The sequence below is a fragment of the Hyla sarda genome, chromosome 9, assembly GCF_029499605.1.
Source record: "Hyla sarda isolate aHylSar1 chromosome 9, aHylSar1.hap1, whole genome shotgun sequence".
Classification (NCBI taxonomy): Eukaryota; Metazoa; Chordata; class Amphibia; order Anura; family Hylidae; genus Hyla; species Hyla sarda.
Window position 1 is genome coordinate 133,824,909 of NC_079197.1, and position 19,376 is coordinate 133,844,284.

The 19,376-nt window shown below is 41.6% G+C and overlaps 1 protein-coding gene across 8 annotated transcripts in view; it reads left to right on the plus strand.

Annotated features, from left to right (window-relative positions):
* The window catches only part of LOC130291507 (interleukin-13 receptor subunit alpha-2-like), a 138,509-nt gene that overhangs the window by 49,484 nt on the left and 69,649 nt on the right, over window positions 1-19,376 (plus strand). For 6 of the 8 annotated variants that reach the window (XM_056540281.1, XM_056540286.1, XM_056540287.1 and 3 more), the window contains 3 exons: window positions 1,796-1,846; window positions 16,806-16,958; window positions 17,859-18,010. In XM_056540281.1, coding sequence (XP_056396256.1) covers window positions 16,835-16,958; window positions 17,859-18,010 — 276 coding nt within the window. In that variant the 5' untranslated portion in view covers window positions 1,796-1,846; window positions 16,806-16,834. The remainder of the gene's footprint in view (window positions 1-1,795; window positions 1,847-16,805; window positions 16,959-17,858; window positions 18,011-19,376) is intronic. The other 2 variants (XM_056540289.1, XM_056540288.1) reach the window with 1 other exon arrangement.

Below are 19,376 nucleotides of genomic sequence, written 5' to 3' on the forward strand. Positions count from 1 at the left end.
GGCGTGACTATGATGTCATGAGCCACCGCCATTCATCCGGCACGGAGCGAAGTTTGCTCCGTGCACCGGATAACTGGGGTGTCGCAGCCGAGATCACGGGATCCCCAGCGGTGGGACCCCCGCGATCAGACATCTTATCCCCTATCCTTTAGATGGGGATAAGATATCTAGGGGCGGAGTACCTCTTTAAAGGAGTACTCCGGCGCGCACTTTTTTCCTTTTATCCCGTCCGGGCTGCAAAATAAGAGAAAACACACTTTCTCTTACCTGCCACGAGCCCCCGAAGCTCCGGTACAGGTGTTCGGTCCCCGGGCTGTATTCTTCTTACTTCCTGTTAGCCCGGCACGTCACACGGAGCTTCAGCCTATCACTGGCCGCAGCGATGTCCCGCCTCAGCCAGTGATAGGCTGAAGCTCCGTGTGACGTGCCGGGCTAACAGGAAGTAAGAAGAATACAGCCCGGGGACCAAACACCTGTACCGGAGCTTTGGGGGCTCGTTGGCAGGTAAGAGAAAGTTTGTTTTCCTTTAATTTGCAGCCCGGACGGGATAAAAGGAAAAAAGTGCGTGCCGGAGTACTCCTTTAAAGAAAGAATCAACTACTCATTCTATTAGTAGAAAATCTTCAGGGACGCTCACCATCATTAAAAAAAATTACTGTGTGGAGGTAAGCAACGCCCATATAGCCTCTCCTCCAATGGCTGAAGCATCCAACTTCCCAGGGATCCTGAACATTTATTATGTTCCAGAGACAAGGACAGTAGGAGAACCATAATTTAACTGTATACAGGGCTGGGACTCTTTTCACTAACCCAGGCGAGCAGATTACTTGGATAATGAGTGAACTCGCTCTCCCTGAGTCCCCAGCACATGAAATGCTTTTCTCTTCCCCTTGTACAGTGATCCCTCAACTTACAATGGCCTCAACATACAATGGTCTTTTCTGGACCTTTGTAACCTGAAACCAGACTCAACATACAATGCTATGGCCAGTCCAGATCTGTGAAACATGTCAATGGCTGAAAGAACTGACCAATTGGAATGGGCATTCACTGGTAAAACCCCTGTATTTGCGCGTGCACTGTAGTACTGAAGCGCATGCACTGAATTCCTGTCTGGTAGTGCCCCCTACAGTACAGGGAGTTATTACATGTTCTGTACTCTTTACCTGTACCAGGGTTACCTGCTCCTTTGGACACCAGGTGAGGGCGGCTCCATTTTACTTTTTTAGGACATTGCGTGTTCTGTAAAGGACCCTGAAGAAACAATTGTCCTCTACATAGACCAGTGTTTCCCAACCAGGGCGCCTCCAGCTGTTGCAAAACTACAACTCCCAGCATACCCGGACAGCCGAAGGCTGTCCGGGTATGCTGGGAGTTGTAGTTTTGCAACAGCTGGAGGCACCCTGGTTGGGAAACACTGACACAGACAGTGATTTACAGCTCCCAGCAGATCTTTCTTACTTTTATATGTAAGGATTGGCTTTATCTATATTAGTTATCTACTCATTTTTCTTTAATCCTCACTTTTTCCTATTTTTGGATGACATTTTGGGGCTTCAGAACCAATTACCAGGTTTCCATAGAGTTATGGACTCAACATACAATGGTTTCAACCTACAATGGTCGTCCTGGAACCGATTAATATTGTAACTTGAGGGACCACTGTATATCATTTCATAACACCAACTAAATGAATGAATGGATATAAACCTAGGAGCCTTCTCCAGTGACTCAAGCATGTGCTGCCCTCCTCTGACCACACCTTCTAAGACTCAATATTTATTCTGCTCTCTAGTATGAAGCAGCAAGAACACGGAGTTGATGCTGATTCAGAATAAACCTTTTGGTAAGTGTACACCCTAGAGCAAGGTCACAGCAAAGTCATTTTTTTCCTATGCAGAAGCTATGCAGAAGTGTTTGAGAAATGTTTAAAAAAATATTTATAGGGTAAATAAAATAATGTAATTACCGATAGTTGTGTATTTTAATGTAGTGTAGATTGCTGTGTAGTGTAGATTGCTGTGTAGTGTAGATTGCTGTGTGTCATTTTGTTTTATAATAACACAAAGTAAAGAATGTTGTGTATCGAATTGTTTTCTAATAACAAATTGTATACATTGTTGTGTATCATATTGTTTTATAAAAACACAATGTGTAGATTACTGTGCATTATATTGTTTTAAAATAACACATTGTATAGATTGTTGTGTATGGTATTTTTTTTATAACAACACATAGTATGCATCCCTGTGTATCATATTGCTTTATAACATATAGTGCAGATTACTGTGTATCATATTTCTTTATAAAAACTCAAAGTATAGATTACTGTGTCTTATATTGTTTTATAATAACACAAAGTATAGATTGTTGTGTATGGTATTGTTTTATAACAACACATAGTATACATCCCTGTGTACCATATTTCTTTATAATAACACAAAGTATCGATTGTTGTGTATGGTATTGTTTTATAACAACACATAGTATACATCCCTGTGTATCATATTTCTTTATAAAAACTCAAAGTATAGATTACTGTGTATTCTATTGTTTTATAATAACACATAGTATAGATTGTTGTGTATTATAATGTTGCTGTATATTGTATTGCTGTACGTTGCTGTATATTGTATTGCTTTATAATACCACAGTGTAGATTACTCTGTATAATGCTTTATAATACCACAGTGTAGATTACTCTGTATAATGCTTTGTAATAACACATAGTGTAGATTACTGTGTATCATGTTGCTTTATAATAACACATAGTGTAGATTACTGTGTATCATGTTGCTTTATAATAACACATAGTGTAGATTGCCATGTATCATGTTGCTTTATAGTAACACATAGTGTAGATTGCCATGTATCATGTTGCTTTATAGTAACACATAGTGTAGATTACTGTGTATCATGTTGCTTTATAATAACACATGGTGTAGATTGCCATGTATCATGTTGCTTTATAATGACACATAGTGTAGATTACTGTGTATCATTTTGCTTTATAATAACACATAGTGTAGATTGCAGTGTATCATGTTGCTTTATAATAACACATAGTGTAGATTGCCATGTATCATGTTGCTTTATAGTAACACATAGTGTAGATTACTGTGTATCATGTTGCTTTATAATAACACATAGTGTAGATTGCCATGTATCATGTTGCTTTATAATAACACAGTGTAGATTACTGTGTATCATGTTGCTTTATAATAACACATAGTGTAGATTGCAGTGTATCATGTTGCTTTATAATAACACATAGTGTAGATTGCCATGTATCATGTTGCTTTATAATAACACATAGTGTAGATTACTGTGTATCATGTTGCTTTATAATAACACATAGTGTAGATTGCAGTGTATCATGTTGCTTTATAATAACACATAGTGTAGATTGCCATGTATCATGTTGCTTTATAATAACACATAGTGTAGATTACTGTGTATCATGTTGCTTTATAATGACACATAGTGTAGATTACTGTGTATCATGTTGCTTTATAATAACACATAGTGTAGATTACTGTGTATCATGTTGCTTTATAATAACACATAGTGTAGATTGCCATGTATCATGTTGCTTTATAATAACACATAGTGTAGATTGCCATGTATCATGTTGCTTTATAATAACACATAGTGTAGATTACTGTGTATCATGTTGCTTTATAATAACACATAGTGTAGATTACTGTGTATCATGTTGCTTTATAATAACACATAGTGTAGATTACTGTGTATCATGTTGCTTTATAATAACACATAGTGTAGATTACTGTGTATCATGTTGCTTTATAATAACACATAGTGTAGATTGCCATGTATCATGTTGCTTTATAATAACACATAGTGTAGATTGCCATGTATCATGTTGCTTTATAATGACACATAGTGTAGATTACTGTGTATCATGTTGCTTTATAATAACACATAGTGTAGATTGCAGTGTATCATGTTGCTTTATAATAACACATAGTGTAGATTGCCATGTATCATGTTGCTTTATAATGACACATAGTGTAGATTACTGTGTATCATGTTGCTTTATAATAACACATAGGGGGACATGTATCATTGCATTTAGACCATTTTTCACGTCTACAAATTTTGCGCAATTGCGCTTTTTTTGCATAGAGCTGCGTTTTTTTTGGTGGACAGTTTTCTAAAGTTGTCACCAGTTTGGTCTACCGTACACCACCTAATCCAGTGGACTGGTATTTATCAATTGCGCAAAAAAAAAGTAGATGTTTTTTTTTGCGCAATTGCGCTTTTTTGCAAGAAAAGTAGTCTAAACCTAAGAGTGCTAGCAAGGACTCGTAGAAAATGGCAGACGGTGGAAGATGCAGGTGGGGGATGCAGGAGCCGTCTCTCAGCACTGCAGTACTACAACTACTCCCATCATGGGACAGAATCTGTCCCATAATAGGAGTAGTTGTAGTACCGGAGCGCTGAGAGACGCACATTCCCCGTCTGCGGGACTCTATTGTGACTGTTAGGACTACTACTCCCATCATGGACAGACTCTGTTCATGATGGGAGTTGTAGTCCTGGGGCTGAAGGACAGATCGCAGCAGGTCATTCTCCAGAGACCCGCTGCGATCTGCATTTATTAACTTAAAAAGCCGGCGGTATATGCGGCTCCACTGCGCTGCACCGGCTCCTGTATACAGATGTCACGATTCATAATCCCCGCCTCCGGGAGAGGGGAGCTCTGATTGGTGGAAAGCTATTCACCACTATTAGCCAATCAGAGCTCCTGTCTTCTGGTGGGGATTATGAATTGTGACAGGTCTATACAGGGGAGCGAGTGGAGCCGCTTCTACAGTACAGTATATAATTGTTATGTGCACTGTACCCCCCCCCCCAGACTAATACTGACCCCTTCTACAGTATATAATTGTTATGTGTACTGCACCCCCCCCCCCAGACTAATACTGACCCCTTCTACAGTATATAATTGTTATGTGTACTGCCCCCCCCCCCCCCCAGACTAATACTGACCCCTTCTATAGTGAGCGCTGGGACCGCTGTATGATTGACAGGTCCCCAGCGCAAGTGTCCGGCCCCACTGACCTTGTTATAAATCTTTATGATACACACTGCCCGTCCTCCTCTTCATTCTTCTGATACCGGAGACGCGCGGCTTCTGCTTTCACTATAGTCAGAGCGCCCCCTGCCGTTGTCTGGCCCCAGCCCCGTGCAGTGTGGAGGCCGGGAGGGGGCGCTCTGACTATAGACTATGATACAGAAGCCGCGCGACTCCGGTATGAGAAGAATGAAGAGGAGGATGGGCGGTGTGTATCATAAAGATTTATAACAAGGTCAGTGGGGCCGGACACTTGTGCTGGGGACCTGTCAATCACACAGCGGTCCCAGCACTCACTATAGAAGGGGTCAGTATTAGTCTGGGGGGGGGGGGGGTACAATACACATAACAATTATATACTATAGAAGGGGTCAGTATTAGTCTGGGGGGGGGGGTACAGTACACATAACAATTATATACTGTAGAAGGGGTCAGTATTAGTCTGGGGGGGAGGTACAGTACACATAACAATTATATACTATAGAAGGGGTCAGTATTAGTCTGGGAGGGGGGGGTACAGTGCACATAACAATTATATACTGTACTGTAGAAGCGGCTCCACTCGCTCCCCTGTATAGACCTGTCACAATTCATAATCCCCGCCAGAAGACAGGAGCTCTGATTGGTGTATAGTGGTGAATAGCTTTCCACCAATCAGAGCTCCCCTCTCCCGGTGGCGGGGATTATGAATCGTGATGACATCTGTATACAGGAGGTGGCGGGGAGTGCAGTGTTGCCGCTGGCTTTTTAAATTAATAAATGCAGATCGCAGCGGGTCTCTGGAGAATGACCTGCTGCGATCTGTCCTTCAGCCCGAGGACTACAACTCCCATCATGGACAGCGTCTTTCCATGATGGGAGTAGTAGTCCTAACAGTCACAATACAGTTTCGCAGCTGGGGGATGTGTAAGAGCCATCCCTCAGCACTGCGGTACTACAACTACTCCCATCATGGGACACAAAATTTCCCATGATGGGAGTAGTAGTCCAAGGGCAGACTGACGGATCTCAGGGGTCTCACTCTTGAGACCCCTTGCAACTTCTCCGCCCCTGCCCCCTAGTGATGACATCATTAGGGGGCGGAGCTTCACAGTCCAGGCCTGAAGCCAGGGTGGTAAGTATGGCTCTGTTCTCATTATGCGTTTTGCATAATGGGAACAGAGCCTTTTTGGCAGTGTGTTCCCAAACAGGGAGACTCCAGCTGTTGTTTACCTACAGCCCCCATGATGGGAGTTGTAGTTTAGCAACAATTGGAGGCTCCCTCTTTAGGAACACACTGCATTATGTGCGCTCTACCCAGGGGAGAGCGCCAAAAATGTCATTTCAGATAAGTGAATGCAGAGGACTACCTGAGATTCGGTGGAGTGTGACGATGACTAGCATTTTTTTAATGTCAATAAAAGGGTTAACGAGGGCTGTGGGGGAGTGTTTTTTTAAATCCATTTTTTATTTCATGTGTTGTGTTTTTTATAATTGAAATTTCAGGCTTAGTAGTGGAAGCCGTCTTGTAGACAGAATCTATTACTAAGCTGGGCTTAGCGTTAGCCCCGAAAACAGCTAGCGCTAACCCCCAATTATTACCCCGGTACTAACCGCCACAGGGGTGCCGGGAAGAGCCGTTACCAACAGGCCCGGAGCATCAAAAATAGCGCTCCTTGGCCTAGGCGGTAACAGGCTGGGGTTATTTAGGCTGGGGAGGGCCAGTAACAATGGTCCTCGCCCATCCTGGTAATGTCAGGCTGTTGCTGATTGGTTGGTGTCTGATTGACACTGAAAATATGGGGAAGCCTATGTGTTGTTTTTTTTTTTTGTAATAAAAAAAAGTGTGTGGTTCCCCATATTTTCAGTGTCAGTCAGATACCAACCAATCAGCAACAGCCTGACGTTACCAGGGTGGGCGAGGACCATTGTTACTGGCTCTCCCCAACCTAAATAACCCCAGCCAGGAGCGCTATTTTTGACACTCCAGGCCTGTTGGTACTGGCTCTTCCCGGCAACCCTGTGGCGGTGGGTAACGGGGTAATAATTGGGGGTTAGCGCTAGCTGTTTTTGTGGCTAACGCTAAGCCCGGCATTGAAAAAAAAATGTATTTAAAAAAAAAAAAAACACTCCCCACACAGCCCTCATTAAACCTTTTATTGACATTAAAAAAAAGCTGGTCATCATCGCAATACACTGAATCTGACGTAGTCCTCCCCATTCACGTATCTGAAATGAGAGAAAAAAAAGTTGAGGACATCATTTGCGATCTCACCTGGTGAGTGCGCCCATACTGCAGTATGTAACAGGGAGCCTCCAATTGTTCTTGTCTGCCTACTGTATCCTGTATATACAGTCATCTATAGATGGCTGTATATACAGGAGAGCGCACAAAGATTTAACTCTGCAGTGTGGGTTAACTCTTTCCTTGCTGGGCTCCTGTATAGTATACATGGATACACTATGCCCCCTGTATACTATACAGCGGGCGGAGGTAAGTAGTGATGCTCTGCACCCTGTATATGTATATGCTATACATCACTCCGTACCTCCTTACACTCCGTGCGGCGGGCGCTCTGCATCCGACCCATGGAGTAGTACCTGCAGTGAAAAAAATGCACACAGGGTACAAAAATGTTTGTTTCCGCACACCAGCAAAAATGCAAGAAAAAACACAAGGGGAGAGATTAATCAAAACCTATGTAGAGGAAGAGCGGTGCAGTTGCCCATAGCAACCTATCAGATTGCTCCTTTCATTTTTGTAAAGAAGCAATCTGATTGGTTGCCATGGGCAACTGCACTACTCTTCCTCTGTACAGTTTTTGATAAATCTCCCCCAAGAAAAATTACCAAAATGCAGGAAAAGCTGGGACCGTTTTTCAGGCGTTTTTGCTGGTGGACAAAAAAAAACCTCAGTGGAATCCTGAAAAACAATAGAACAAAAGACCAGCGTCCAGGAAACACCACTATTCCTGTGAGGTGTAGAACAGGTCTACAAATAGAACTGTGTGGAGATTTAGACCATTGCACGAAATTTATCATGGGGCTTGCACAAGTTTGATAAATTTGGAGAAATTGCTCCAAATTTAGACCAACCAAAATGATCTACAAAAAACGTCTACCAAAAACAACTTTGATACATCTCCCCCATAGTGTAGATTGCAGTGTATCATGTTGCTTTATAATAAAACATAGTGTAGATTACTGTGTATCATGTTGCTTTATAATAACACATAGTGTAGATTACTGTGTATCATGTTGCTTTATAATAACACATAGTGTAGATTACTGTGTATCATGTTGCTTTATAATAACACATAGTGTAGATTACTGTGTATCATGTTGCTTTATAATAACACATAGTGTAGATTGTGTTATAAAGCAACATGATACACAACAATCTACACTGTGTTATTATAAAGCAACATGATACACAACAATCTACACTGTGTTATTATAAAGCAACATGATACACAGCAATCTACACTATGTGTTATAAAGCAACATGATACACAGCATAGTGTAGATTGCTGTGTATCATGTTGCTTTATAATAACACATAGTGTAGATTGCAGTGTATCATGTTGCTTTATAATAACACATAGTGTAGATTACTGTGTATCATGTTGCTTTATAATAACACATAGTGTAGATTACTGTGTATCATGTTGCTTTATAATAACACATAGTGTAGATTACTGTGTATCATGTTGCTTTATAATAACACATAGTATAGATTACTGTGTATCATGTTGCTTTATAATAACACACAGTGTAGATTACTGTGTATCATGTTGCTTTATAATAACACAGTGTAGATTACTGTGTATCATGTTGCTTTATAGTAACACATAGTGTAGATTACTGTGTATCATGTTGCTTTATAATAACACATAGTGTAGATTGCTGTGTATCATGTTGCTTTTTAGTAACACATAGTGTAGATTGCTGTGTATCATGTTGCTTTATAATAACACATAGTGTAGATTACTGTGTATCATGTTGCTTTATAATAACACATAGTATAGATTGCTGTGTATCATGTTGCTTTATAGTAACACATAGTGTAGATTACTGTGTATCATGTTGCTTTATAATAACACATAGTGTAGATTACTGTGTATCATGTTGCTTTATAGTAACACATAGTGTAGATTACTGTGTATCATATTGCTTTATAATAATGTGACCAATATAATATAGTATGTAAGGCCAAAATGTCTTTAAAGGAGCATGCATGCTGCCCTACAAATATCATACCATGAATGGTCACTGTAAATTGATTGTTAACACATTAACTCCTTTATGAATACTCCTGTATAATGACACATACAAGCATCACTTACTATTCTAATGACAAGAAAAGAGTGATGAAATTATTGCTAAAGTCCAAGGAAATCGCATCATTTATTTGAAAATATGACACCATGATCAAGTGAGACCTAGTCATGCCTGTGCCCGACAAGTCAAACTGCATACATTAGCAAAGTATCGATACAATGATGCATAAAAGATAATTTCACAGAATAAGTTATCACAGAATAGAGAACAACATGCTGACAACTGGGGGTCTGACAACTGGTACCCCCATTGATCCAGAGAATGAGCAGTTTATCACCTACTGAGCACCATGAGGGTAATTTAGTGGTCCCTGTGTGTAGTTGCTTTTCTCCATGATTTTTTTTTGGCGTAGAATTTTGCAGAGTTGAGCCAAATTTTTTAAAAGTTTACATAATGAGTAGTACATTTCATGCAAGTACACTAAAGAAGGCTGAGATTTAAAAAAAAAAAGTGTAGGAACGCCTTTTTCTAGAACTCTGCTTGGGGTAGTGTAGATTTGTGAATTTTTGGACCATTTGCTTTATATTGTTGTGAATTTTCATAACATTCGCAGTTGATAAATTCAGGACCACTGCCAGCACATCTGGAGAAAAACATCGAGCTAGTCTGTTTTCTAGAAATCACGGGGGAGGTTGGTGTTGAGAACGTTTTCAAAAGATAAGTACAAAAATGGCACATGTGAAAGACTGCAATAAAATACCGTATTTTTCGCCCTATAGGACGCATCGGTGCAAAATCTAGAAAAAAAATATTCTGAACCCAACAGTGATCTTCAACCTGTGGACCTCCAGATGTTGCTACACTACAACTCCCAGTATGCCCGGACAGCCGTTGGCTGTCCGGGCATGCTGGGAGTTGTAGTTTTGCAACATCTGGAGGTCCACAGGTTGAAGACCACTGGTATAGGAAGTAATACTCACGTGTCCCCGCCGCTCCGGACCCGTCACCGCTCGTCACCGCTGCCCTGGATGTTGCTCCATCGCTGTTGCCGCGTCCCCGTGTTGTCCCCGACGCTCCGGACGTCTTCTTCCCCGGCATCCATGCTCTCCGTCGCCGCCATCACATCGCTCCGCACGCCGCTCCTATTGGATGACGGGACGGCGTGCGCGACAATGTGATGACGTCGAAGGAGAGCGCCGCCATGCAGGGTATCCCGGCCCGGAGCAGACACCGAGGAGGCAGGTAAGGTCCCTCCCGGTGTCCTGTAAGCTGTTCGGGACGCCGTGATTTCACTGTGGCGGTCCCAAACAGCCCGACTGAGCAGCCGGGTTAGTGTCACTTTCGCTTCAGACGCGGCGGTCAGCTTTGATCGCCGTGTCTGAAGGGTTAATACAGGGCATCACCGCGATAGGTGATGTCCTGTATTAGCCGCGGGTCCCGGCCGTTGATGGGCGCAGGGACCGCCACGATAGGTGTGTATTTGACGTATAAGACGCACCAACTTTTCCCCCCCAGTTTTGGGGAAGAAAAAGTGCGTCTTATACGGCGAAAAATACGGTACACACCAAAATAAAGACTAAAACCAATACGAAATTCTCCCCATGCTTTGTCCTAAAATTCTTAACAAGTGTTGTATGTCTATTCTATTTATTTGGATGATGCATTTGCACTTTCTACTATTCTATGAAGGAGATTTATCAAAACCCGTCCAGAAGAAAAGTTGTCCAGTTGCCAATAGCAACCAATCAGATCGCTTCTTTAATTTTTAACAAGGCCTCTGCAAAATAAAAGCAGCGATCTGATTGGTTGCTGTGGGCAACTGGACAACTTTTCTTCTGGACAGGTTTTGATACATCTCCTCCTCTGTACTTGTATTTGCACTTTTTGTACTTCTGTGGTATATAGTGTTAATGTTTACCTGTTCAGATGACATAGTATGCGGGTGTACATGCGCCTTGCCTTGAGTTATATGTTTATATGAATAGCACAGGGATCTCATTGCATCTCTCCTTTTCCAGTAGTTGCACTGTCTGTCTTTTATGTATTTTAGGATTATTTTAATGCATATTCAGTATCTTTTAAACTTTTATTGTTCTGCTGCAATATTCTGTGTAGGTTTAAAGGGGTACTCCGGTGAAAAACTTTTTTTTTTTTTAATCAACTGGTGCCAGAAAGTTTAAACAGACTTGTAAATTACTTCTATTACAAAATCTTAATGCTTCCAGTACTTATTAGCTTCTGAAAACTACAGCAGAAATTCTTTTCTTTTTGGAACACAGTGATCTCTTCTAGACATCATGAGCCCAGTGCTCTCTGCTGACATCACGAGCACAGTGCTCTCTGCTGACATCTCTGTCCATTTTAGGAACTGTCCAGAACAGCATATGTTTGCTATGGGGATTTCCTTTTACTCTGGACAGTTCCTAAATTGGACAGAGATGTCAGCAGAGAGCACTGTGCTTGTGATGTCAGCAGAGAGCTCTGTGTTTCAAACGGAAAATAATTTCCACTGTAGTATTCAGCAGCTAATAAGTACAGGAAGGATTAAGATTTTTTAATAGAAGTAATTTACAAATCTGTTTAACTTTCTGGCACCAATTGATTTAAAAAAAAAAAAATACGTTTTTCACCGGAGTACCCCTTTAATAAAAGGCAGGTTGTGTGTATATAAGGACAGCACAGTACTGATTCGGCAGTCACTAAAGTGTGTTAAGAAGTGAACATTGGGATTCCCCCTGTAACTATTTATTGGCGAGCCTTATAGACTTTTACGAGTAGCTTTATTGATGCTGTTCTTGTTAGTCAGTGCTAAAATAGGTTTGGGCTGTTTCCTAGAAATAACAGGCACAGCTGGGGTCTGATGCTGCCGAAACCATGTTCCTCTGGACATCTGGTATTGCTGCTCCCTACAGTATTATTGTTATTGTTATTATTATAATTTTTTCTAATTTATTCATGTCCTTTAAAGGAAAGCTGTCAGCTTTGATCACTTTGATGCTGACCGTGCCCGGATCTGCCACGACGTTCAGCCGTAATCTTCTATTTTCGGTATATGCAAAGTGGTCTAACTGGCACTCTGACGTCAGTTCCGCTGGCCGCAGCACCACCCAGCTCATCAATATTCCTCCCCTCTCTCTTATTTCCAGAGCGGGAAGAAGAGGGAGAGGCGGAAGAAGGGGAGGAATATTGATGAGCTGGGCGGCGCTGCGGCCAGCGCCACTGACGTCAGAGTGCCAGTTAGACCTCATTTGCATATACCGAAAATAAAAGATTACGGCCGAACGGTCCAGCAGATCCGGGCACGGCAAGGATCAAACGGATCAGCGTCCCCCGCACTACCAGCCAGTACCGCTGCTTAGTGTGGGGGGGAGAAAGCTGACAGTTTTCCTTTAACCATGAAAGTATGCAGCTGACATTGGTCTTCAGGGTCATAGAAATATCGTTGTTTTTCACCCTGCATTTTGACAGATGATAATTTTTGGAACTTTCCATTTTTATCTGAAAGATGCCGAAGGAGACAGTCGCTTTACTGGGGTCACGGTGCTTAGAACGGCTGGCAGTGGAGTAGGGCTTATGCTGCTTTACAGTCAGAGACAGTTCTGATCTAAAGTTTATGAGAATCTCAGCAGATATTAACCCCTTAAGGACGCAGCCCTTTTTCACCTTAAGGACTGTGGCCTTTTTTGCAATTCTGACCACCGTCACTTTACGAATTAATAATGCGAAAACGCTTTTACCGAATATTCTGATTCTGAGAGAGTTTTTTCGTGACATATTCTACTTTATTTTGGTGGTAAATTTTCGGTGTTAATTGCATCCTTTTTTGGTGAAAAATCACCAAATTTCATGAAAATGTTGAAAATTTTGCATTTTTCTAACTTTGAAGCTCTCTAATTGTAAGGAATATGGATATTCCAAATACATTTTATTTTTCTTCACAAATACAATATGTCCACTTTATGTTGGCATCATAAAATGGACATATTTTAGCTTTTTGAAAAAATTAGAGGGCTTCAAAGTAAAGCAGCAATTTTCAAAAATGTCATGAAAATTGCTAAATCTGAAGGGACAGATGTTACAGAACTACAACTCCCAGCATGCCTGGGCAGTCGAGGCATACTGAGAGTTGTAGTTTGGCAACATCTGGAGGGCTACCGTTTGGGCACCACTGTAACAGTGGTCTCCAAACTGTGACCCTCCAGATGTTGCAAAACTACAACTCCCAGCATGCCCAGACAGTTGTCTGGGCATGCTGGGAGTTGCAGTTTGGCCTTCCTAGTGGTTGCCACAGTAAAGATCGTTTTACTTTCACTTTCAATTCCCCCCCACTGTCGATTCCCTACCTGATCAGGATCCAGCAGGCTCCAGCGAAGATCGGGGGGTCCCCAGGCATCTTCTCCTGCAGGTACGGCCTCCATCTTCTTCCCAGATCCCCTCGACATCCAGGGGCGGGCAGAAGGGGGTTGCCATGGCAACCCCCTGTCCTGCGCTGCCATTGGTCAGAACTCCGTTCTGACTAATGGCAGGGGATAGGAGGAGATCGCAGCTTTGCGACCTCACTCCTATCCCTTAGGCTGATCGGGGCTGTTGCTGACAACTCCGATCAGCCCTATTTTCCGGGTGATCGGGTCACCAGAGACCCGATCAGCCCGGAATTGGAGAAAATCGCATGTCTGAATTGACATGCGATTTTCTCCGATCGCCGACATGGGAGGGTCTCAGGAACCCCCTGGGCGATGTTCCAGGGTGCCTGCTGAATGATTTCATAGGATTTACCATCACTATAACAAGTTAGGTTCCCATCACGATCAGTCTTTTCTAATTTCCCTTCAGTATCTCAAGCTCTCATACACATACTACATTCTGATTTTTAAGAAGCTAGTAGACCCATAAGTGGGATTTTGCAGAAAAGGCAGAAGCCAGAGTACTTGTAAGTAACCCAAATGCACAGTAAACATACAAACAATGTGAATAGATTTAGGCTAAGAGCTCTGGTCTTGCACGATTGCCACTGTTACATATATGGACATAGAACATTTTTATAGAAATAGGTTAGGGATCTATATGTCGTAATAGCCCTCTATAAACTGCCGTCCACATAGTTCCTAGTATAGACTTCTTAAGAAATGACCTGTCACATCCACGGAATATTGAGCCATGTTGTCTATCTCTACTATGTTCTCTACAAAGCACTGAAAAGAGAAAAATGGGTAGAATTCGGATCTCTGAATCATCATTATATATGACTTGGACAAGCTTTACAATATAATAAGACAGATGTGGATACAGTGGAATATCTTTGGAAAGACAGCATGTATCATAAAATCACAAATAGCCATATTCATTCCCACTATGGGACATGCTCGAATAATGACCTACAGGGTTCTCAGGGACAGAAGATCAGAAACACTGTTGTTATGGAAAGTAAAGCCGGGTGCACACTGGAATGAAAAGGGACCCATTACCTTCAGTGGATTCCCAGTGATCCATAAAGGGCAATACCAGTGATCTATAAAGGGCAATACCAGTGATCTATAAAGGGCAATACCAGTGATCTATAAAGGGCAATACCAGTGATCTATAAAGGGCAATACCAAAGAGAGCTCTTGCCTGTCCACAGTAGACAACAGCTACTATTCAGATATCTAAACAACCCTTCCACAACTAGAGTTTCCCCTGTATGTAAAATAGACCCCTGCATTAATGCTGCAGTGTAACATTGAGTAAGCAATTTCAGTGTGAATCCATATTAGAAAGGGAAAATTATGAGATCTGAGCGGCTTAGAACGAGGCTTCGTCATCAGTGCCAGGATTTCCAAAACTTACAATATTATGGAATTTTTTTTAATGCAATAGTTTTGAGGGCATAAGTAGAATGTTGTGACTGGGGAAAAAATCCTGTGGATGTAAAAATGACTTGTCAAGAAAAAAGGTCATTGAAGGATATGAAGAATCAGTCTGACAAACAGTCACTGATCAGTAAACACTTCCCGGTGTCAACAGTTCAGACTGGTGGTCATAACGACATTGTATGGGAGATATTTTCTTGGCACACAGTAGGTCCTCCAATATTTGACGTTTGGATGTTAGGGCTTATCTATGCAATGTGGTCAACCGTATTCATCCCTTCATGGCTACAGTTCCCCCTAAGGGACCAAGATAGTTTTAGTAGGACAAATCACCATGCCACAAGAGTCCTTTAGTCATTGCTTGGTTACAGGAATATGACAGCGAGTTGTCCTTCCCTTCACACTCCCCAGATCTTAAAGGAGTAGTCCAGTGCTGAAAAACTTATACCCTATGCTAAGGGTAAGGGAAAAGTTTCATATTACAGGGGGTCAAACCACTGGGGCCCCCTGCGATCTCCTGTACAGGGCCCCTCCTGTACATGGCCACTCCTCACTGGCCAGATAGCAGATGTCGACCACCGCACGAAGCGGCGGCAGACACGCCCCCTCAATACATCGCTATGGCAGAGCCGAAGATTGCCGAAGGCAGAGCTCCAGCTCTGCCATAGAGTTGTATTGAGGGGGCGTGTCTGCCGCCGCTTCGTGTGGTTGTCAACACACCCTCTTCCCGCGGGTTGCCAGGGCCCCATACAGGAGATCCCGTAGGGCCCCAGCGGTCAGACCCCCCCGCGATCTGAAACTTATCCCCTATCCTTAGGATAGGGGATGTTTTTCAGCACTGAATATCTTCTTTAATACTATAGTGCATCTTTGGGATAAGGACTAACAGGCTATTAAGAGCATATCCGTACCTCATTGGATGTGTGGCAACTGCAAGAAGCTATCCAATATTCCCATGGAATAATTTCAACACCTAGTGAAATCTATGCCATGATGAATTTCTGTGGTTCTGTAGGTCAAAGAAAGTCCACAGGAGACCTCCTGTGGGTGAACAGGAGACAGATGAGGTCACTGACTACTATACGTACTTTCAGTCTGGAGATATGTCCCACCGAAGATCCGCTTCTATCATCTCTGAATTGCGCGCTGGCCAGCTCAATTTGGATATTCATTGTCGCTGGTCACGTGAGCGCTCACATGACCAGCAACTCCACGTCACTAGGGCGTGGAGTCACAGACAATGAATATTCAAATTGAGCCGGCAGGGCCCACCTCCAATGCGCAATTCAAAAAAGATATAAGCGGATCTTCGGTGGGACATATCTCCAGACTGAAGGTACTTATATTAGTCAGTCACCCCCAGTGTATTGGGTTTAGTGTGGTGAACTGCATGACTGTTTTCCTTTAAGGCACATATTAAGTCTTAACTGATGAGGGCAACTTTCTTGTATAATGTATAGGTTTGGCTTCTTATATCTGTACATGATCTGATCAACGAAATACCTAAAATAGATGTCCCATCATGATAGAAAATGCCAACACAAGAAGAAATGTATTGCAACATTTATGCTTTTTTATTGTTTTCTTTTTTTTTCCAGTTACCGTATTTTCGTTGTGAAAGAACAAAATGTGCAACCTAAACCATGCCTCCCTCTGCACTAATATGAAAAGACTAGGCCTTCAGAGGATATCAAGATTTCTTATGTACTCAGCCCTTTATGTTCAGTGCTTATTAGCAGTAGAGATGACTGGTAAATATTCTCATTATGTACATTCTTACATATTTATCCATAGATCCACAAGTGTATCAGATTGTTTGGACCATTAGGCATTTTTAATCAGAAGGTTTAGATGAATAAGGAATAAATCCAGAAATTCAGGACATAAAAATCCAGTATCACAGGCTTTTAGGAATAGGTCTTCTAGGAGTACCTTCTGGCACAGACTAATAGTGCAGAAGATGCTCTACCGTGAGCTGAGATCCTGCGCATGCGCATTGACATTCACGGGATCTCAGGACATAGCGACTATGTGCTTCAGGGCAGACTTATGAATATTTATAAAGGGGTGTCATCCATTGACCAGCTGGGTGGGCATACCTGTGCACCAAAGGGCTAGGGAACACCCTGAATATACAAAAGGAACTAATTTACAAATAAGGACTTTGAGCCATATTACAGGAATGGTGCCATGTAGAAAAAAAAAAAAAAACGTCAAAAAAAAAAGGAATGATTTGTCCATAGCAACCAATCACAGCTCAGCTTTCATGTTATCAGAGCAATCTGAGAAATTACAGCTGAGCTGTTATTGGTTGTTATAGGTAAAACCAGACAGTTTTTGGCCGACTGATAAACCTGGGCCATTGAGTTTTATTAATTTAATGACCATCAAAGTTTCCTGCATTTAGTTTTTAATTCTCCAAGGTCCAAAAAACCTTTTTCATATGTCAGACACTCCAGATCGCATTAGTGTTCAATCATTATTTGACAGGTATTCAGTGTTTTAAATACTACAGTCAATCTAGGAATAAAAATGTTATGTTTGGATTCAGCATCCTCAATATCCCCTAAATTCATTCAAACACTGTTGGCATCTAATGTTTTGTATTTATTAATTTCTTTTTTATTTGGCCATGTTATTTTTGCTTCTAGTCGACCCACCTTCTAATATACAAATTGAGGACCTTGGCACTTTGGGAATTTTAGAAATAACATGGCAGCCTCCAGCATCTATGAGTAACATGAGTGAGTGCTCTGCATGGTATGAATTAACCCATCAAGTTGTCAATGAAGAAAGATGGAAGGTAAGGTAGCAATTATATTTGGAATAACAGTGTGTGTATACCCCTTTAATACTAAAGTCACCTTTTTTTCCCCCGCAAAATCCAAAAATGGTGACATTTGCCATTTTTACGACAACTTACGACACATCAACGATATTTATAAATTCCTCCCATAATGCATCGTGTAATCACGTAAATGTAGCGTCATTGTTAACTCCTTATGGTTTGGCCAATTTGGGGTCTTCAGGACCAATTCTTCCCTTTTTATCATCAACAATTTCAAGACCCTTAAGTTTTTCCATTTTTCGCATAGCTATATGGTAGCTTGTTTTTTTAGTAGGCCAAGTTATAGTTTTCATTGGAACCCTATGTAAATATAATTTATTGTTTAACTTGTTTTCACTTTTTAGGAAAGGAAAGCAATTCAAATTTTTTTTATAGTATTTTTGCACAGTGACATTTCCACACTTTCCTTCTTGTCCATCCCAACCAGTTATAAGCAGGGAGGGTCAACCCGTAGCTGCCTGTCATCCTCCTGCAGTGCAATATACACAAGGGTAGAAGTGTAGGAACACTGCAGCGGATAACCCCAGGAGGACTGGGATCTGCACTCCCCCATGTTTCCTCCGGACGTCCTGAAATAATAACCACTTGCGCCCTCACTCAGGCGGATATATATTTACTCTATATATATATAACAAAAATTATATTATTTATTTATATATTTATTTTATATTTATTTTGATATCATATTTAATTTATTATTTATTAAATTTTTTAGCATAATTTTATTTAGATTATATATATATAATAGATATATATATATATATATATATATATATATATATATACATACAGTGGGGCCAAAAAAGTATTTAGTCAGCCACCAATTGTGCAAGTTCTCCCACTTAAAAAGATGAGAGAGGCCTGTAATTTAGGTAGGGATGAGTGAATCGAGTCTGAAGAATCCAAATTCGTTACGGATTTCAGGAAAAATTGCATTCGCAACGAATGTGAATATTGCTGTAATTCGATCGTGTGAATCGCTTCATTATACTACATTTAGTGCGGCCCGGGCTCCAGGGCATCTAAAATGGCGGATACACATGTGAGGACATGGGGCAAGGAATCCTGGGAAGGTGGGAACAAGGGTCGGCGGGATGACCCTGAATCACATGCAACATGCAGCCTATCAGCAGCCAGCCACCACTGTGATGTCACAGCCCTATATAATCGGCAGCCATCTTGCAGCCACTCACATCAGCATTCTATTGCAGAGAGAGAGACAGAGAGCAGTGTGTTGCACAGAAAAGCTTTTTACAGAAGCGATTCATCTCAAGCCCAAATCCAGCCTAGAAGCAGTGACAGGGAAGGGAGAGAGAGATTG